General features: G+C 45.5%; 1 protein-coding gene across 2 annotated transcripts in view; it reads right to left on the reverse strand.

The window, feature by feature from the left end:
- Positions 1-20,059, reverse strand: part of dgkza (diacylglycerol kinase, zeta a) — a 107,482-nt gene that overhangs the window by 27,918 nt on the left and 59,505 nt on the right. Inside the window, exons 16-28 of one of the 2 annotated variants that reach the window (XM_030794271.1) lie at positions 19,958-20,059; positions 18,082-18,160; positions 17,511-17,566; positions 17,190-17,252; positions 16,731-16,804; positions 16,323-16,434; positions 16,012-16,211; positions 14,087-14,187; positions 10,511-10,590; positions 8,291-8,335; positions 6,567-6,636; positions 2,551-2,591; positions 2,186-2,382 (exon numbers count right to left, since the gene is read on the reverse strand). The exon at positions 19,958-20,059 is cut by the window's right edge and continues 39 nt beyond it. In XM_030794271.1, coding sequence (XP_030650131.1) covers positions 2,186-2,382; positions 2,551-2,591; positions 6,567-6,636; positions 8,291-8,335; positions 10,511-10,590; positions 14,087-14,187; positions 16,012-16,211; positions 16,323-16,434; positions 16,731-16,804; positions 17,190-17,252; positions 17,511-17,566; positions 18,082-18,160; positions 19,958-20,059 — 1,220 coding nt within the window. The remainder of the gene's footprint in view (positions 1-2,185; positions 2,383-2,550; positions 2,592-6,566; positions 6,637-8,290; positions 8,336-10,510; positions 10,591-14,086; positions 14,188-16,011; positions 16,212-16,322; positions 16,435-16,730; positions 16,805-17,189; positions 17,253-17,510; positions 17,567-18,081; positions 18,161-19,957) is intronic. The other variant, XM_030794272.1, reaches the window with a different exon arrangement.

Here is a 20,059-nt window from a genome sequence, read left to right on the forward strand (position 1 = left end):
AACAACAAAATATGATTTATGCTCACGTAAGTCAAACAAAAACTGAAGAAAACATGTCAATCTGTCAAACCATCCACAGCAAAATTCAGAGAAGGCTGAATGCGCACACACACAAAGCCTTCCGTCTGTTAAGGTCGGGATGCTGTGTCGTGCTTAAAGTTCGGATATGCAGAATGGGAACTGAGTCTGTGTGAGTGTGAGGAAAATCAGAAGCTAAGCCGGTTTTGGAATTAGACAGACACACACACACACACACACTCACACACAGAGACACAGACACACACACAGAGAAAAAAAGCCTTGACTGGGTAGCAGTTAACAGAAATAAAGGGCTTCATAAATGACCCAGGCTCTCATACATAAACTTGACTTCTGGCACAGCAGGGTTTTGTTTTGTTCAGTTTTTGTACCAGACAACTGGCATCAGTCTGTCTTAACCCTCAATAACACAGGCCTGGCATCAGTCTGTCCTCACCCTCAATAACACAGGCCTGGCATCAGTCTGTCCTAACGCTCAATAACACAGGCCTGGCATCAGTCTGTCCTAACCCTCAATAACACAGGCCTGGCATCAGTCTGTCCTAACCCTCACATACACAAGCCTGGCATCAGTCTGTCCTAACCCTCAATAACACAGGCCTGGCATCAGTCTGTCCTTACCCTCAATAACACAGGCCTGGCATCAGTCTGTCCTAACCCTCACATACACAAGCCTGGCATCAGTCTGTCCTAACCCTCAATAACACAGGCCTGGCATCAGTCTGTCCTAACCCTCAATAACACAGGCCTGCTGTCACAGAACATACACAAACTCCAAACCTGCTCCTTTTATAGAGTACCTGCTCACACCACAACTCCCAGCCTGCCTCTGTGCACTGAGGTAAACGCTGCCACTCCCCACGACACAGAGGGAGAGAGAGAGAGAGAGAGAGACAGAGAGAGGGAGAGAGAGAGAGAGAGAGAGAGAGAGAGAGGGGGGGGTTAGAGGAAGGGAGAGAGAGAGAGGGAGAGGGAGAAAAGAGAGAGAGAGGGTTAGAGGAAGAGAGAGAGAGAGAGAGAGAGAGAGAGAGAGAGAGAGGGGGAGGCTTCAATTATGAATCAGTGGTTGAAACAGTGATAATGGAAGGTTGGAGAGGCTGACAGCTTCCACTGAGCTGGGACACACATAGGGACTGATCCATAACAAATTAGCTCATAAATAAAAAAAGATATTCTTCCATATAATATACCGAGGAATGAATAATATCCGTGAGCAGAGTGGGAGAGGCTATCTATAGAATATACATATATATAATATATGCATATTCTATGTACATATGCAGAATACACACATACATATATACAGAGAAAACTTGGTAGATTGTAAAGTTAGAATGCCTATGTAGGACAGTGTAGGACAGTCCTAGTCTGTAGTACAGTGTAGGACAGTCCTGGTCCGTAGGACAGTGTGGACAGTCCTTTTCTGTAGGACAGTGCAGAGGCATGGGACACTGTAGGACAGCCTTTGTGTGTAGGACACTGTAGGACAGTTCTGATGACCAGGGCAGAGCTGATGTTTCCATTACTAATACTGTTATTATCATCATTACACAACAACTGGAGTCATGAAGCCATTTCACAGCTAAACTGTAATGCTTAAGAGCCACGTGATAAGTCCTCTCCTGACAGACGGGTACATTAGTCTGTTTCCATGGAGAATAATTATGTGGTTTATCACTGTTTGTCTACATTTCAAAATCCTACAGCAAAAAGGCTGTGCAGAGGTGCTTAAACAGTTTGGGTTTTTTTTTTTTTTTTTTGAAGTCTGAATCGAACTGAAGTTTTCACTCAGCTCTTGATCTAAGGCTTGACTATACAGGTCCACCTCACTGCACTTCACAAGTCAAAAGGTCACATGTCTGTGATGTCACTAAACAGCTTTTCCACACAAAGACAGCAACACAGCCCAGCATCCACACCTATCATACCATAAGGCATCAGTGATTTGACAGTTGTAATTAATAACTTGTAATTACTGCAGGCAATAATAATAAGAGCCCACAGATAACGAGTGCACTGGCCCACATTCATAGCCCAAATTAGAAAGGAAATCAGGAGACATGCCTAAATTAAGCAGCACTAGCTTCGCGTCTGTGGAATTAAAGTGTGTGTTTGTTTGTTTGTTTGTTTGTTTGTTTGGCTTTACCTCGGCCCGGGGGAGGAGGGCGGAGAGGAGGAGGAGGATGGGAAAGCGAACTTGCGAGAAGACGTGGGCAACTCCCCCGATGTGTCCACCAGGTCGGGCATCCCCGGAGACGTGCTGACCGTCTCCGTGACAACCAGCTCAGGATCCAGGATGAAGAGTTCGTCCTGCGAAATCTCTGTCACATAGTTCAGGTGCTCCTGAGAGAGAGAGAGAGAGAGAGAGAGAGAGAGAGAGAGAGAGAGAGACATGAGAATAAGTGTGTGCGTGTGTGTGTGTGTGTGTGTGTGTGTGTGCAATCTACAAGCTTTTGTGAAATGAAAGTTCTGGAATCACCCAATTGTTCTCGTGTGGCGGGACAGACTCACCTGAGCACGATCGATTCTGTAAAAGCGATCTGCAGTTGTTGCTGGAAAGACAGAGTAGAGCATTAAGTATCAACATTAAATGCCACACACATGAATAATGATTACAATAAACTTGACTGACAGAACAAAGTATGATTCTTCTTCAAATAGAAAGCTTTAAATCACACAGTGTCAAAGAGGTAAAATACAAAACACACAAACACACAAACACACACACACACACACACACTTGTAAAGTTTGGCCCTCTCTCTCACCAAATCCCTGAGTAACAATGAAATATAAATATACACACTGGGTAACAGATATGGAATATGGGTGTGATATTAGGCTCTGGTGGCTGTAATGGATATTTATCGATGGGGGTAGACCAGTGATGCTTGGCTCTCTGGATCAGGCCTGGTTCTCAGACGGGTGATGAAGATGATGGATGAAGGTTTGGGTAGCAGAGGGTAAAGGACTCTGTGTCTGGGACAGGGTGACTATGACCGATCACATCATAACTGATATACAACAATAGGCTCCAGTTACTCAGAAGCCTAACCAGACCGACAGACCCACGTTTCATTAGGGACCTTGATGTGGTGAAACACCACACACACACACACACACACACACACACACACACACACACACACACACACACAAGCAGCCCTAATGACCAGTGAGAGGTGGTACAGTTTTGGAGTGCTCCATGACAGCTAACGAGTCCCAGATGAGATCAGGTTTAAATATACAGAGGCCAGAATGTGAACAGGTACAGAATGTGAAAGGATGTGTGTGAGTCACAGAGGAGTCCTGAACACTGCTTCAGACCTTGAGCTCACAGGCAGATGTTGGAACCCCTGAAATGCCGATGTGTAAGTACACAAACTACTCAAGGTCCTAATCGAAGCGAGTCCTTATGGGTAGTGGGATATATGTCTTTACCGTGACAACAGCACACCATGATTCCACCCGCCCTCCTCTGCAAACATGTTTCCAGTCCTGTGTGAATGTTCTGTACTGACAGATAAGGTCCGGTCCTGTGTGAATGTTCTGTATTGACAGATAAGGTCCGGTCCTGTGTGAATGTTCTGTACTGACAGATAAGGTCCAGTCCTGCGTGAATGTTCAGTACTGACAAATAAGGTCCAGTCCTGCGTGAATGTTCAGTACTGACAGATAAGGTCCAGTCCTGTGTGAATGTTCAGTACTGACAGATATGGACCCGTCATGTGTGACTGTTCAGTACTGACAGATATAGACCACTCTTGTTTGTCTCAGGTTTGCTGTTGTAACATCTGAAGTGACACCTGGCAGTTTGATAACATTCAACGAAACCTGTTTTCAACATTTAATACTCTTTCATCTGATTGACGTTTTATAGATTTCATTACTGCTGAATATCAAAAAACAACATCCAATGCACTTATTAATCTTCTTATGAAATTAAGACACCAGAACCACAAACCAGAGGAGAAATAGAAAAAAAATGCAATATTGGGCCATATTTCCATATTGAGAAATGCAATCTGTAATCTGAGCTTTGGTTAATGACAGAGTGAAACTGTGGACAGAATGAAAGAAGGAAGCTGACAGAAAGCCCTGTTTACTGCGATGAGGAGACTCAACTCTCTTCTCTCTGAGTTCACTAATGAAGCCTCTGGCGTCCATTTTGTTTCAGAAATTGTGTTTGAGCTTTAGCAAAGCTCAGCGGTGGTAGCAGATCAAGAGAGAACGGCTGAGATGCAGAACTGAAAAGGGAAGACTGATGAACGGATTAGACGGGAGAACGGATTGTGGTTTGCCAGATAATGTCCCTCTCCCAGGTTTTTCCCACTCTCTGTCACTTTGAGGTCTACCGAGAAAAAAAAAAGAGCTCCGTCCTCCTGAGGAAAAAAAGCGGGAAAAGACTCCATTCCAACATGGCTGCCAGGCTCCTCAGACCAACTGTCTGCCAATGGTTTCTCAGAGGAATCCAGCTTCTCTTCACAACCCCTACAGACTCAGCAAACTCTCCTCTCCTGTTAGCCTTATAATGTTAACTTTTGTCTGAGCTATCTACATCCTAGTAGAACTCTATGCGTTAAAACAAAAAGCCTTCTGTTTCATTCAAGTGACTTGCGATGCCAACTTTGTTTTAGTTCAGCACAGCATTAGTAAATCAATCAAAATGAATAGCCCAGAGGAATTAATTAAGTCTGATACAACACTGGTCAAACATATGCCTGTTGATGTTATTAACACAGAGAAAATTACAGGATGTGATACAACAATTTAGCCCCTCCCACCCCTTGCCACCTCCCTCCCCAGCAAGACCTTTCAAGCTGTCTGTTCAGCGTGAGGCTTTAAGAGTCGATGCAGATGTCGCTCTTTTATTGGCAATGAACGGGAGTTAATCCGGTCTGCTTTACAGTCAACGCAGAAAAGGGGGATTTCACAAGTCATCGAGAAACTCCCATACACCGGCAGACAAACACATTCACACCATCTTCTTCTTCTTCTTCTTCTTCTTCTCATTCATCTTCTTCCTCTTCTTCTTCTTTTTTATTTGTTTCTTTTTTTGTTTTTAATGTGATTACTGTTTAGCATTCATTGCATAGAAATGCTAGCTTTCGTAGCTTTAGGCAAAATGTTCTGTTAGAACACAGATAAGCTTCCACTGATGGTTGATATCATCAATTATTCGTTTGGCGGTCGAGTCAAACACACAGCTCATTTGCTTTACGATGCTGCGGCAGCATTTGGATTCAGAACACTATCAGAACACGGGCTTCCCAGACGCACAGCTTCACAGCCAAGACGTTCACACGCCACCCGAATTCTACCGATATTCGTAAGAACGAGTGCGTTTCATATTAAGTGGAGCAGTGTTTTTATTTCTTTTTTTTCGTTTCCTTCTCCTAAGTTTATCTGGGCTCTGATCCGACTGCTGCTGCCGCGGCCGCTGTGCCTCAGAACAAGAACCAGAACCGGCTCTCAGGTGCTTGGCACCGTTTAGATGATCGAGAGCTGTGTTCTCACCACAGGGGCTTGGGCAAGGAGAAATCCCCCCCCGCCGGGTGCATCTTGTCCGACATCCAATTCATTTGGCGAGAGAGGAGAGGGAGCGGCAGACGGCTGTGGAGACGTTAAGAGGGGGGTGGGGGTGGGGGAAGGGCGGCAGGGGGGGTGACAATAATTACCTAAGGAGGTAATGGGTGGCTCATTAGGAAGTGAAATGTCAGGGAAAATATGTCCGCCTTTCCATCCCACTGTGCGTGCATGCGTGTGTGTGTGTGTGTGTGCACGCGTGTGTGTGTGTGTGTATGTGTCTGCTTAGGATCCACTCATTAATACCGCTGTATGAACATCCTGGCAAACTAACACCTCCACTCAACATTTACCCAAGGCCTTCAGAGCGGCGTAGGCTGCGGGGGGTGGGAGAGGCTGATTCAGTCTCAAGGACTCAGGCAGATCCTTTACCATCCGAAGGAAACACCGATGGCTGAGATTCATTATTATAACATTGCCGTCCAATTAAAACAATATTTTATTGAAGGGGTTTTCGGTGGTGACCATAGGCAGGGTGGGGTAATTTGTTAATTGCTTTCTGCCATTCTGTTTGAGATGAAGGCCAGACTACTGAAGTATTTGATGGATAATACTGTGACACTGATTTGATAATGTCACAATTGTAGACTGTCGTCTTGGGAACACTGGAAAAAAAAAAACAAGGTTATGCCGTACTCTACACAAGTCGTGCGGATGGTCGCCCTCTGAACAGAGAGCAACCTTGGCTGTTTGAGAGTGTTTGAGACCTTTGTACCAACTTCACAAGTAAAAAAAAAAAAAACAACGAGAAGCACACGGCCTTGCTTTTCCACTGAATAGTCGTACAGTTCCTTTTTCTACGAGCATGTAGGACAGGTATTACACAACACCAAAGAGCAGCAAAAGAACCTGGTAGAGAGTTAAGAGAGAAGTTAAGAAAGAAAATCTAGCGGAGTGGAGCGGGACAGAAAAAAAGAGAAGGTTTGTGAGATGTATCACGTACAGTCCAGGAAGCACCACTTTGGGGAGAGTCTCTGTGAGGACAGGGTTCGAGCCTTGGTCCCATCGCCCTCCTGAAACAGAAGAAGAGGGAGAGGTTAGTCTCAGCTGCTTGTCTTTACTCAGGCAGAGTACAGTGCAGCTCTGGAAGCCTTAACCCTGTTCACCACCAGCCAGCTGCTCCACGCGATCTGGACAAGACCAGTGTCTTTTTCCATAACCGCACCACTGCTCTAGAAAAGACACGTACCGTGATGGCTTCAAAAGCAGAAACTTTCTCGTTACATTCACTGTTAAGAGGGAATAAGGTGAACCCATTAGGACTGTAGGGAAATGAATGATGTGAGTGAAATTTTACATTTTGTGTTGGACCTGGTTTGTGACCGTTATACTACAGATCTACATAAGAGGAAATACTTCTTAAGTTCTGCACTGAAGTAAAGGACGAAATGAGAAATCGAGCCATAATGTACTCAGAGTAAAACTGTTCTTTGTAAAACATGTTCGTGTAACAAAAGAAAAAAAGAATCAAGGCAAAGCACTGGCACCCGCTGCTCTTTTTAAAACCGCTTTTGTTTTCAAATGGAGATAATATGACAGACGTCAAAAACAGAGCGGTCTAAAGTACATAACCACACACGCAAATCTTTTCTTTCTTTCTTTCTTTCTTTTTTTTTTTTTCTAGTAACAGCCTTTTTTTCATTTTAACAGAAGCTGCTTTTTCCAAACTCCTGGGACCGTGGTCCGTGTCTCTGTGGATTAATTATGTGTCGCGCTACAGCGAGCAGTCCCTGACAGGAACCCAAAACAGACAGACGCACGGCGGGTCCGACGCGGTCCCACAATGCCGCTGACGAATTCAACAAGTCCATACTCTCTGCTTAGAGCCACATTTTTTTTGGTTTGGTTTTTTTTCTGCCTGTTGTGATGGCTTTAAAAAGCCAAACTGTCTGAGTGATTTATCTGAAAGCCTCTTATCCGAACATCCTGAACGTCATTCAAACACAATAACATTATTTTGTCTAGGAAACACATCAAAAAGATCAATCCTTTTAAAACAACTCTCTTTAAGCCTAATTATCTAAAAAACAGACAGTGTAATATATGAGCAGCCTTAAACAAAAAAAAAAACACAGCTGAGTTTGCTCTGTTCCGTCCCTGCGTATGAAGATTTCTCTCTGAACACAAATATTTGTAAAGATGTAGGACATGTGAAGACATAATTATAGATATCAAAATTCCCTCCTCTGAGTTCAGCGGCTATTTTCAGCGTCCTATAGCGCTGAGACAAGCAAGTTTCTGCTTCTCCAATTAGTTTAACGTTCATCATTATTCTGCTCCAAGCCATACACAGAGAACACAGTGAAGTAAGTCACACACTGCAAGCCTCTTTCTCACCACACGGATGGACACACTCCACGCACAAGCCATGACAAACCTTAATGTATGCCATCTCAACACAAAAACAGAAAACGGAGAAAAAGGCACGATTACTCATGCCGTTTTTTAGATGGACCAGAGTGAGATAGAGAAGTTGAAATTTCACAGTGAAATAGGCATGTGCATGCAACCATAAAATCACACTGAGATTATGATGTGAGCACTCTACACAAACCCACAATATCCTCCAAATGAGCACATATACACTCACACACACACACACACACACGCACAGCCTAAGGGCACAACACCTACATGCAGCACCATCATAAGACCACACCCACCCACCTGCACGGGCACTCGCTGGAAAGATGGTTGGAGAGAGACGAAATCCTGCAGGAGAGCCCCACACGTCAGATAAAGCGTAAACACACACACACTCTCACACGCTCACACACTCACATACACACGCTCACACACACTCACACACGCTCACACACACATGCGCATATGTTATACCGACCATATCGCAATGCAATACACAATCACTCTCTCTCTCTCACACACACACATACACACACATACACACTCTCTCACACACGCTCTCACACATGCTCTCACACACTCACACACTCACACATACATTCGCATATGTTATACCAACCATATCGCAATGCAATACACAATCACTCTCTCTTTCTCTCTCTCACACACACACACACGCACTCACACACACTCACATACACATGCGCATATGTTATACCGACCATATCGCAATGCAATACACAATCACTCTCTCTTTCTCTCTCACACACACACTCACACACACACACACACACAAACTCACATACACATGCGCATATGTTATACCGACCATATTGCAATGCAATACACAATCACTCTCTCTTTCTCTCTCTCTCACACACACACACACACATTTGTGTCAAATGAAAATCCCAGCTAACCCACACACACGCTCACACTCTAAGAATAACGTTCCCATACACACACACACACACACCTACAGCAGAAAAATTCACATTCCAAACCAATCAACGTCCAGACAAACTCAACAGCCTGAAAAAAAGAGATCCACTGCACTGCATCTGATATTTCATCTCATATTCACAGATTTCATCCCATCGTAACATATTCTGTTTCAATTAGCAGTTCAGGCTAGAAAGAGAGCAGTGGTAAGATCTAGTCAAACACAATTAAAGAGCTTGAGGCGTGAATTATTTCTGAATGACCGTAGGAAGATTAAACAGTACTTAATCAAGACTAGCTGGTATTTCACTGCCACAGATTTGATGGTGTGTTTTATACTCCACAGGATTAAGGGCGTAAACTAGAGTTAAACGTCCTCTAAAAGAAATGACCTGTTCTGTTCTTTTTTCTTTTTCTTTTTTTAACTGAAGGACTAAAGGGGTTTTTTTTTCGGAGGGATTTTGGTTCGGTGAAGCCTAGTCGTTTTCATGTTGAGTCACAGCATCACACGTTTGCTGTGTGCGCTGTTGAGACGCCGGCTTCTCCGAGATAAAGCCAGAAAAAAAAAAAGAAAGAAAGAAAGAAAAAAGAAAAGAAAAAGAAAAGGCTGCAGGGCTTTGTGTCTGAACAGCAAAACCAGCCCTGAATGTACTGAAGAAGCTTAGAGAGAGAGAGAGAGAGAGAGAGAGAGAGAGAGAGAGAGAGAGGGAGAGAGAGAGGGAGAGAGAGAGAGAGAGGGAGAGAGCGAGAGAGAGCGAGAGAGAGAGGGAGAGAGGAAGCGAGAGAGAGAGAGAGAGAGAGAGAGAGAGGGAGAGAGAGGGAGAGAGAGAGAGAGGGAGAGAGAGGGAGAGAGAGGGAGAGAAAGAGAGCGGAGGGGCCAAGAAAGAAAGAAAGAAAGAAAGAAAGAGAGAAAGAAAGAGCATTCTTAGACAGCATGGGGACCTCCCCGGCAATCACGGGGGCGCAGAGAGACAAAAGCCCATCGTGCATTTGGACTGCAGACAGCGGAGAGAGAATTTAAACCAGACAGGGACAGAGCGATCAGATGAACACACAGCTGCACGGCAGAATGGGATTGCTAATCGCACCGAATTTCACGCACCATTTACTCACTTGGTCTGTTTCATTAAGAGAAGTGTGTGTGTGTGTGTGTGTGTGTGTGTGTGTGTGTGTTGGGGGGATTCTAAGAGGGGAGGGCTTGTCATCAAAAGGCAAAATTCCGTCTTCAATCAGCACACAAACTTACACATTAGCTGTATGCTGAAGGCAGAGACATGACTGACAGTGGAGCAGGACAGTGACAGATAAGGACTGTAACTCCTCGCAGGAGCCCTCTGGTCTCTGGACGCGTCTCCTCCTGCACTCATTAGTCTACGTTATGCTCCCCCAGCAATTACTCCTTTTTTTGGTGAATTTTTCCCTTAATTTCTCATCTTTTTGTAGGGTTTTTCTTTTAGCCATTCTTCACTCTCTCTCTCTCTCTCTCTCTCTCTCTCTCTCTCCATATTTAGCCTTTCATACATAGGTCTCATTTTTCTATTCCTCCTCCATCCCACCCTCTCCCATCCCCTCATTCCTTACCTCCTGTAGTCGTTCGATGTGCGCCCTGCAGGTTTCCAGGTCGCTGTCGCCCGGGACAACGATGAGGCCCAGAGGGATTGCTACGAAACAAATGGAGAGAGAGAGGGAGAGAGAGAGAGGGAGAGAGAGAGAGGAATGAGTTGATTAGTCTTTACAGAGGAAGCCATTGCTGTGCTGTTGTGCTGACACACTTGACCTATATTTCCACAAACACAAAAGAAAACCTCTTAAGAGTTTGTCCTGTCATCTCTGACCAAACAAAGGGAAAAAAAAAAACAAAGCTCTGGAAAAACTTTGATGTACCCCTATACCTTTATTTTTATAGAGGCCTATACAAAGAGGAATATAATGAAAACATCAGCAAAATAAATAATAATTTTTTAAAAAAATAATAAATAAAAAATAAATAAATCGATCAATAATAAAAGGGGGAGATCAGAGGAGTGAGCTGAAAACAAGCCTGGGGGTGAGAGATGAAAAGGGAAGCCAGGAGAGGGAGCTGACTGAGTTTGTGCTTTGAGACCAGGCTGTGGAAGACCTGATACACTGTGTACAGAACACCTCACTCCTGGGCTCCTCACGGCCTGCACTGCTTATGGCCAGAGATGAGTTACAGAGCTACACTCAACCAGCCCCGTCCACAGAGAGAGGGAGGGAGAGAGAGAGAGAGAGAGAGAGAGAAGAGAGACAGAGAAGAGAGAGACAGAGTTAGGAGCCATCGCATTTGTGAATTAAAAAAAGAGTGTCTCTGAAGAACTGTGAGTTTCTCCTGCAGCCAGAGACAGAGAGAGAGAAAGAGAGGGAGGGAGAGAACGAGGGAAGGAGGGAGGGAGGGAGAGAGAGAGAAAGAGAGAGGGAGGTAGAGAGAGAAGGAGAGTAGAGGGAGGAAAAATGAGAGATAGAAACAGAGAGCGAGAGAAGCAGGGAGGGGAGGCTTCTTTACTGAGGAATGTTGGGTTGCCTAGCAACGTCTGAACAGTCAGTCTCTAATTCAATTCAAGTTTGTTCCTCTCTCTCTCTCTCTCTCTCTCTCTCTCTCTCTCTCTCTCTCTCTCTCTCTCTCTCTTTTTTTTGCTCTTTCGCAGCTCCAAAGGCAGTGTGTTGTCTAAGCTCTTTAGGAGTGTGAGTGGAGTGTGACAACAGTAGAAGGGGGGGGGGGGGGGGGGCGGGTGGAATATTATATTTTTGGATCAGAGAGGAGAGTGTGTGGAACCATGTGCAGTGACAGCATGCCTGTCTCACTCTCTCTCAGATCTGTGCTGAAGTACATGGCTTCACATCTGCATCTCTGTAGACCTACGGCTCACATCAATTATCCAAACCACACGCAAAAAAAAAAAAAAAGCCTGAAGAATGCAAAAACATCACCTTATTACAGCACCTTCTCTCTCTCCCTCACACACACACACAAACATATGTACACACACACACACACACACACACACACACACACACACACACACACACACACACACACACACGTAGTGGCTTGGGATTCAGATTAGAGAGCTCTCTCTGATCCTCTGCTTTTGCTGTAGTGTCGAAACATAAGTTGCAAACGCCAAACTGACTCGCAACTTTTTTTTTAAATTGGCTTGAAAATGCCAAGTTAATGCTCTTTCTCTATTTCACGCAATTTTTCGATCCCCACGTATAAATGCCCGTCGGATCTGAACTGTTAGCAGACTTCGGTAAAGTGAGCTCTGTGCTTCAGTGAATGTCGATAAAGCATGTGGCTTTTTGAAAAAACAGTGCATTAGACTGTAGTTATGAAAATCAGAGAGGTTGCTGAGAGAGTTGTATCTCCTGTGCTAAACGTTCAGTGGATCAAGGACTGATTCAGGACACGATTCATTTGTTTTCCTTGGCTGTCAAAAAATGATATCACTTAAATCTGAATGAAAAGAACAAAAATAAAAACAAAACATGGTTTCAAAGCAGACGAACAGAAGACGTCTCTTCAGTAGAAGAAGGCATCAGAAGAACTGATTCTTCTGACACAAACATTAAATTTCATAAATGCAGGGGTATTACAAATAACTTCTAATACGCATTTTTTTAAAAAATATGTTTGATGTACAGCTCTGTCTTGCGAGGAGAATGGATTTAACGTGGATAGTCTCGTTTGTGCCGTGAAAAAGTACGCTGAGAGATATACGTCACTTCACACGATTTGCATGCGACGACCTCTAGTGGTGAGAAGTAAAAACTGTCGTGATCTTACCCCGTTCTCTGCCCATTCACACAAAATTATGAACGCAGTGTCCCTTTCCACCTGTGAGATAGTAGACACCAGGCAGGTATGGTCTCATCAGGTAGGGGAAGAGAGTAAAGCCAGACTCTGTTTGTGTGAAGTTTACTGGGTAACTTCCACAGTGCTGGAGCAGAGATAGCCAGGCTACAGTGCCAAAGGGACCACCATGGGCCCAGATACTTATGTTAGGGATACAAATGAGATGTCGCCTCATTAGCATCAAGAACCGCAGTCTTGCTCTGTTGGCACTCAGCTCGCTAACGGACATTTAGCATGCTAAACTGCACCGAGCGCAGCTGAACTATACATGCTTAAGTACACCCACACTAAACTAGTTAACATGCTAAAATATACCCACGCTACCTATACTTAGCACGCTAAAGCGTACCAAATGCTAAGCTATACTCAGAGCACTGCGTAAATTACCTACACTCAGAGAAGACACGGTAAAGCGCCTCCGCATTAAAAACTGACACAGGTGGAGAGAGAGGCCTCCTCCCGTGCCAAACTCAATCAATTCAGGAGCGAGGGAGAGGAGGGAGGGAGGAAAAAAAAAAAAAAGCGAGACTTCAGTCTCCGCAGGGTTATGCCTAAGCACTCATCCATCAGAAGGGACTTCCTCTCCCCTCCCTAATTAGCCGGGATAATTGATGACTGCATCCTCTAAAGACCGCTGAGGCTAGGATACGTCCTTCGACATTTCAGACGAACATTTGGGCTAGCGTTCGCCGTGACGTGCCACAGACAGAGGGAGGGGGCCATGCAGAGGAGCTAGAGGAGATTAACAGCTGGGTTAAAAAAAAAAAACAAAATGCCAGAGTCCTGGTCTTCTGGCACAAGTGCTCTGGGTTTCACAACTACTTACACTAGCAGCTCACAGTAGCCTGCTGTTACACTGCGCACACACACACACACACACACACACACACACACACACGCACACACAGACACTTACTTCTCTCTTTAAGTGGCTTTGACTGCCCCTAATTACCCTGAGGACTCATTAATGACTGCGTGTACAAGCCTGACTGAAACACTCACGCTGCTAACATGATGATGGGAAAATATATAAATGCATGTGATTTTTTTTTTGTTTTTTTTTTGCATCTCTTTCCATGTGTTAGAGGCAATTAGGGAACTGTGTGAGTTTGGGGCTTCGAGCGGGATTATGGAATACAGCCTCAGATACGGGAATGGCATAGGATTTGGGAAGACAGTGAGATTGGGGAGTAAAGTGAGATTAGGGAAACCTGTAAAACCAGGGAATAAAGGTTAGTATGAGATTAGGAGGTGGCGTGGGATTTGGGCGTGTCGATACTCACAGGCCTCTTTGAGTTTCTCTTTGTCGTAGTGAAGAGCCTCGTAGTCGTGCATGCTGATCCGGTTCACACGGATCCGTAACCGCTCCGGGAAGGGCTGCTGGCTGCAGAAACACCAGGAGAGAGAATCCCGTCAGGAACAGGCCAAAGGAGGAAGAGGGTGAGCGCTGTTCGTTACGACATACTGGGCTTAAGGATACAGCGTGCAGTGGAGGCACTGGGTCAGAACATTGGACTCAAGACACAGTGCTGCACTGGGTTCTTTTTTTCTTTCCTTCCTGTGTTTGTCCACATTGTGGGGTTTTTTTGGTGTGTGGGGGGGGGTGAATTTATTGTAAACAAATATCAGTAAATACAAGTTTTCACACAAAATCAACATATAAAAGATCAACTAGAGCAAAAATTGTGTGTCCCAAAACAAATAACATGTTGCCGAATCCTGCGGCGTGAGAATAAACGCGATGTTGTCCAGGACCGTCCTGTCTGTCTCTCATCAGTATTTATCTCAGCTCAGCAGAAACACGCTCAATTAAAACATCAAAACACACGTGCCATCCCGCCGTAATTACATTAGTGCACGCGTGCGTGTATCTGTGTCTGTGTCTCTCTGTGTGCGTGTGTCTGTGTGTGTGTGTGTGTGTGTGTGTGGAGGTGAGCTGACATGGGAAGCTTAATTTATCCTGCCTGGGAAATGAACATGTCAACGTTTTTCCAATGAGTTGGTTTAATTACACCACTAAATCACACCAGTCCACTCCGCCCTCTGCCAGGCCACACTCACGCAACCAGAAACAAAACCACAGCACTCAGCTCAGGTGGAGGAAAGAAATAAAATTTAAAAAAAACACAGTAAAAACACAGACATTTCTCATCTTCTGCCATCTTCTTCCTGTGAGCCATTTGTCAGTCTTGGTCTGTAAGACTGTGGAAGATGTATGAATGGGCCCTGCTTCTCTGTCAAGTTGATAGTATTAGGACGTCACAGGAGACAGTTATGTTCCAAGTGCAATTTTCCACACTTTGAACAGATATTTGACTTTTTTTTTTGTTTGTTTGTTTTGTTGTGTTTATTGGACTTTCGATGTACGTCAACGGTTTCCGCTTTAGAAACGCAGCACACGCGGAAGCCAAAATGAAGGAGGAGACACCTGTTATCTTTCAAAGCTCCGATCCCGCGCACGCAAACTCCAGACCTGAACTCCAAATCCACAGAGGGTCATTAGTGCTAGCTGACTTGCCGTAATGAAGGAACTGTTGCCACGGTAATTGAATTTGTTTCCACCTCTGCCATTTCGCTCCTTAATGCAGGATTGATAATTGGCCCTCGACACTGAATCAATAGAACGCACAAAGTGGCCGTCGCTGGACCAACCAAGTATGAAATGAGCAAAAGCACACGGCCGGGGACAAGAAAAAGAAAAAAAAAGAAGAAGAAGAAGAAGAGATTATTTCATTTCAGTGAAAATAAAGTGAATTTGTCTGTTCTGAGCCAGGGTAATATGTTTTTTTTCTGTCTTTCGTTTCTTTTTTTTTTTTTAGAAGTGAGGGAGCTGAGAAAATGGACCTTAGATCAGTCCCAGCTTTAAAAATCTCTCAATCAGAACCACGGGTCACCGCTCAGACAGCACCTCGGCTGAGACACCCGACTGCAGCAGACGAAAACAAAAGTTTGAAATGACTCTTTTTTTTTTGTTTGTTTGTTTGTTTGTTTGACGAGAAGTGTTCGTGTGTGCAGAATGAACATGTTATGACAGTAGAACGTGTGCTCAGAAGTACAAAGAAAACCCTCTGTAAATAAAGCACTTTAATTAATCAGGTGGGAAACCCATCAGTCACCTGGCTCTTTTGTGTGTGTGTGCGCGTGTGTTTATGTGTGTGTGTGTGTGTGCGTGTGTGTGAGAGAGAGAGAGAGAGAGAAAATCACTCACTCGTTGAGCAGCGGTATGGACGTGCGTCGTTTGGTCTTCTGTACCATGTTGGCCTGGTTTCTCAGAGAGATGTGGATGACAGAGGGGGCCAGTTTACACGGCTCTCCATCCACCTGCATGGGAATGGATTTGTACGTGGTCAGAGTGACCTCACGACACTGATTCAGTCTCTCGCCGTGTCCCCCAACCTGCAGCGTGGCCTACGGAAAACACACACACACACACACACACACGACAATGTCAGTTTGGCTCAGTTCACCGTGTTTGCCTGGTGTTGGCAGTGAACTTTGACCTTTGTGACTCATGCATACCAGTGAAGTCATGGTGAAGCCAATCACTTCGATGCAGCCATCGTCATGGCGCTGGGGCTCAAAGTCATGATGCTCACTCGGGTTCCCCCAGGGCATGGTGCCAGCACAGTACCTATACACACACGCACACACACACGCACACACACATGTACACACACGCGTACACACACACAGATACAAGCACACGCGCGCGCACACACGCGTGCACACACACAGATACAAACACACGCACACGCACATGCACACACACACACGCACACACACACACACACACACACACGCATGCACACGCACACACACACACGTGTGCGCGCACGCACACACACACACACACACAGAGTGTCATGAACCAACTCCTGATTGAGGCATTGAGGTTGTCTTTCAGAGGGAGACCTCACAGTCGATTACCTGGGAATGTTGAGGAACACAAGGCACTGCAGCTTCAGATCCTGAACTTTAGATGTCAGATCAGTACCATCACACTATCACAGAGAGAGCAAGAGAGAGAGAGAGAGCGAGAGAGAGAGAGAGAGAAACAGAAAGGTGGAGAGATAAAGAGAGAGAGGGGGATGGAGAGGATAAATTACAGAGTGCTTTGAATAACAGTGGAGAAGAATGACCAGAAGGTAAATTGTATATTAATTATTACATATTAATAAATTATACTTGAAGAGGATGAAGTACTACAAATGATTATATTATCATTATATAATTACTTAAAATATGAATTAGTGATGCGGAGAAATTTCATAGCGTTCTCTGTTTTGATAGTTGCCGTTAAAAATCCGTTCACAGTTTGGTTTCAGGATTCAATTCGGGCCAGAGAATCCTCAGCTGCTCAGTTCAGAACCACAGAACTGCACTCACCACGACCTTGATGTGTTTCGCCAAGTCCTTAGAACTGCCCATGAGGAAGTCCGAGAAAGCCGTCTGAAAACAAACACCATCATCTTCATCATCTACATCATCCACATCATCATCATCATCATCACCATCCTTGTTATCATCCTCATTTTCAACGCTAATGACACATTCATCTTCATTTTCTGTTTCAGCCAATCAGAGTGCGGGCTTTGTTAAAGGATGTTAGGTAATATAGGAAAAGGGAAATGTTGGGGGGGGGGGGTGTGGAGTCAGACAGTTAGTCAGATTCTTATTCAGTTAGAGCACTGTCTCCTGCTCTCTCACCCCGGCGTAGAACATCTTATTCCGGAATCGGCTGTTGAATTTCTCAGGGTTGGCCTCTGGGGAGACAGAGAAAGGGCAATGTCTCAATTTGTGCCACTCAATCCGACCTGGCAGAGACACACACACACATACACATGCACGCACACACGCACACACACACACACACACACACACACACACACACACACACACACACACACGTACACGCACGTACACACACACACACACACATACACGCATACACATATATACACATGCACATGCACGCACACACACATACGTACGTACATACACACACACATGCACATGCACGCACACGCACACGCACATACACGCATACACATATATACACACACACACATGCACGCACACACGCACACACACACGTACACACACACACACACTCACACTCACATACATACACACACTGACACACAGATACACACACAGACACACAGTCGTGTAAACACACACATGCACAAGCACATGCACAAGAACACACACACACACACACACACGCATAAATGTGCACACATGTATGCACAGGACTAGACACGCAGGCAGAACAAACCTCGAGATTCGTGGAACTCTAAGGTGACGTGCGCATCAAAACCAAGGCTGAAGTAATTGTTGAAGACATCGAGGGGGAGCTGTGGACAGACAAGCAGACCAGTGATGACACCAGTGCACATGCACACATACACATTACACCCACTCAGAGTGTTAAACTGGGACAGAGGGACACTGGGTCGACCCAAAACAAGCGTCAAGGTGAATGTTCAGACACAGTCCGACGTGCATGTGTGTGCTCTCGACACTCTCCTGACGGGCCTGGAGTTCACAGAAAGGTCAAAAGCATTTGTTTTGTTTTTTTTCTTTTTGCTTTCGTTTCTGTCAGATTCGGGGGGGGGGGGGGGGAATCATATCATTCGTGATGTAGATCAGCAGTATTACTGGAACACGCCCATGCGTTACGGGGCGGTTATAGGATAATGTATGACAGGCTGTGGGGGTGCTGTCTGTCTGCAGCCTTGTGCAGTCTGCCCTGTCCAGCTTTTCATCACAGAGCCAATTATACGCCACACCCCTGGTCTGCTGTTCCCTGTCACATACACACGTCTCTAAAGTCAGAGTGTGTGTGTGTGTGTGTGTGTCTGTGTGTGTGTTAGAGTGTGTGTGTGTGTGTCTGTGTGTGTGTGTGTGTGTGTGTGTGTCTGTGTGTGTGTTAGAGTGTGTGTGTGTGTGTGTCTGTGTGTGTGTTAGAGTGTGTGTGTGTGTGTGTGTCTGAGTGTGTGTGTGTGTGTGTGTCTGAGTGTGTGTGTGTGTGTGTGTGTGTGTGTGTCTGTGTGTGTGTGTGTGTGTGTCTGTGTGTGTGTTAGAGTGTGTGTGTGTCTGTGTGTGTGTGTGTTAGAGTGTGTGTGTGTGTGTGTGTCTGAATGTGTGTGTGTGTTAGAGTGTGTGTGTGTGTGTGTGTGTGTGTTAGAGTGTGTGTGTCTGTGTGTGCGTGTGTGTGTGAGCCAGTGTGCCAGTGTTAGCGTGTGAGTGCTGAGGAGAAGGATGACATGTCGTCCCATTGTTCTGTGGTCTCTTAAGTTCTCTCAGCTCCTCCTGGTATTATCAGTGTCTCTCCAGGGCTCCCGATGGGACAGTGACAGTGAGGCAGTGAATGCTCTCCGCTGACTCTGTTCACGTTTCACACACTAAAGAAAATCCTTTAAGACCAGCATGAATCTCTAACAGAACAGACGGGATTACAAAGAGCAATCAGCCTGTCCCCGGCCCCTCCCTCTGCTCACACACACACACACACACACCCACACACACACACACACACACACACACCCACACCCACACCCACACACACACACACACCCACACCCACACCCACACACACACACACACACACACACACACCCACACACACACACCCACACACACACACACACACACACACACACACACACACACACACCGAGACGAGGAGAGAGAGAACCGAACCCAACTGAACCGACTTTGATTGGCCAGTGGAGAAAAAGCAGCAGATGTACTCAGAGGTCGTGTAGCCGCTGCAGGTGTGTAGAACAGCTCAGTCACACACACACACACAGTGTGGGAGATGATTCCAACTCAGGTGATTTACACTGCGACCCCACATGACGTGCGTCTGACATACGTAAAATACTTTACGCGTCTTCATTAAGCTGAAGGCATAACCTGAGAGGTCTGTCATTATCACAGTCTGTTCGGTCTTCTGGAGTAACTCTGGCCATGACACTCCTCTCTCACCTTTACATTACCCATGAACCACCAGGGTCTGGGTCTGAACCCACAACCCTCTGCGTGCTAGATCACTCCCCTTACCGCCCCATCAGCTGACCTCAAATCCAGCTTTTTTTGTTTTGTTTTTCTTTCTTTGTTTGTTTACAGCGAAAAGTGCCAGTCCTCACCTTGTCCGTCACCTGGTCGTCCCTTTCCTCCGGGCCGGCGTCCTGGTTCGGCTCGACGATGAGGTTCCAGCGGTCCAACTGCACGATGTTCCCGTCCTCCAC

The sequence above is a fragment of the Chanos chanos genome, chromosome 2 (assembly GCF_902362185.1).
Source record: "Chanos chanos chromosome 2, fChaCha1.1, whole genome shotgun sequence".
NCBI lineage: Eukaryota > Metazoa > Chordata > Actinopteri > Gonorynchiformes > Chanidae > Chanos > Chanos chanos.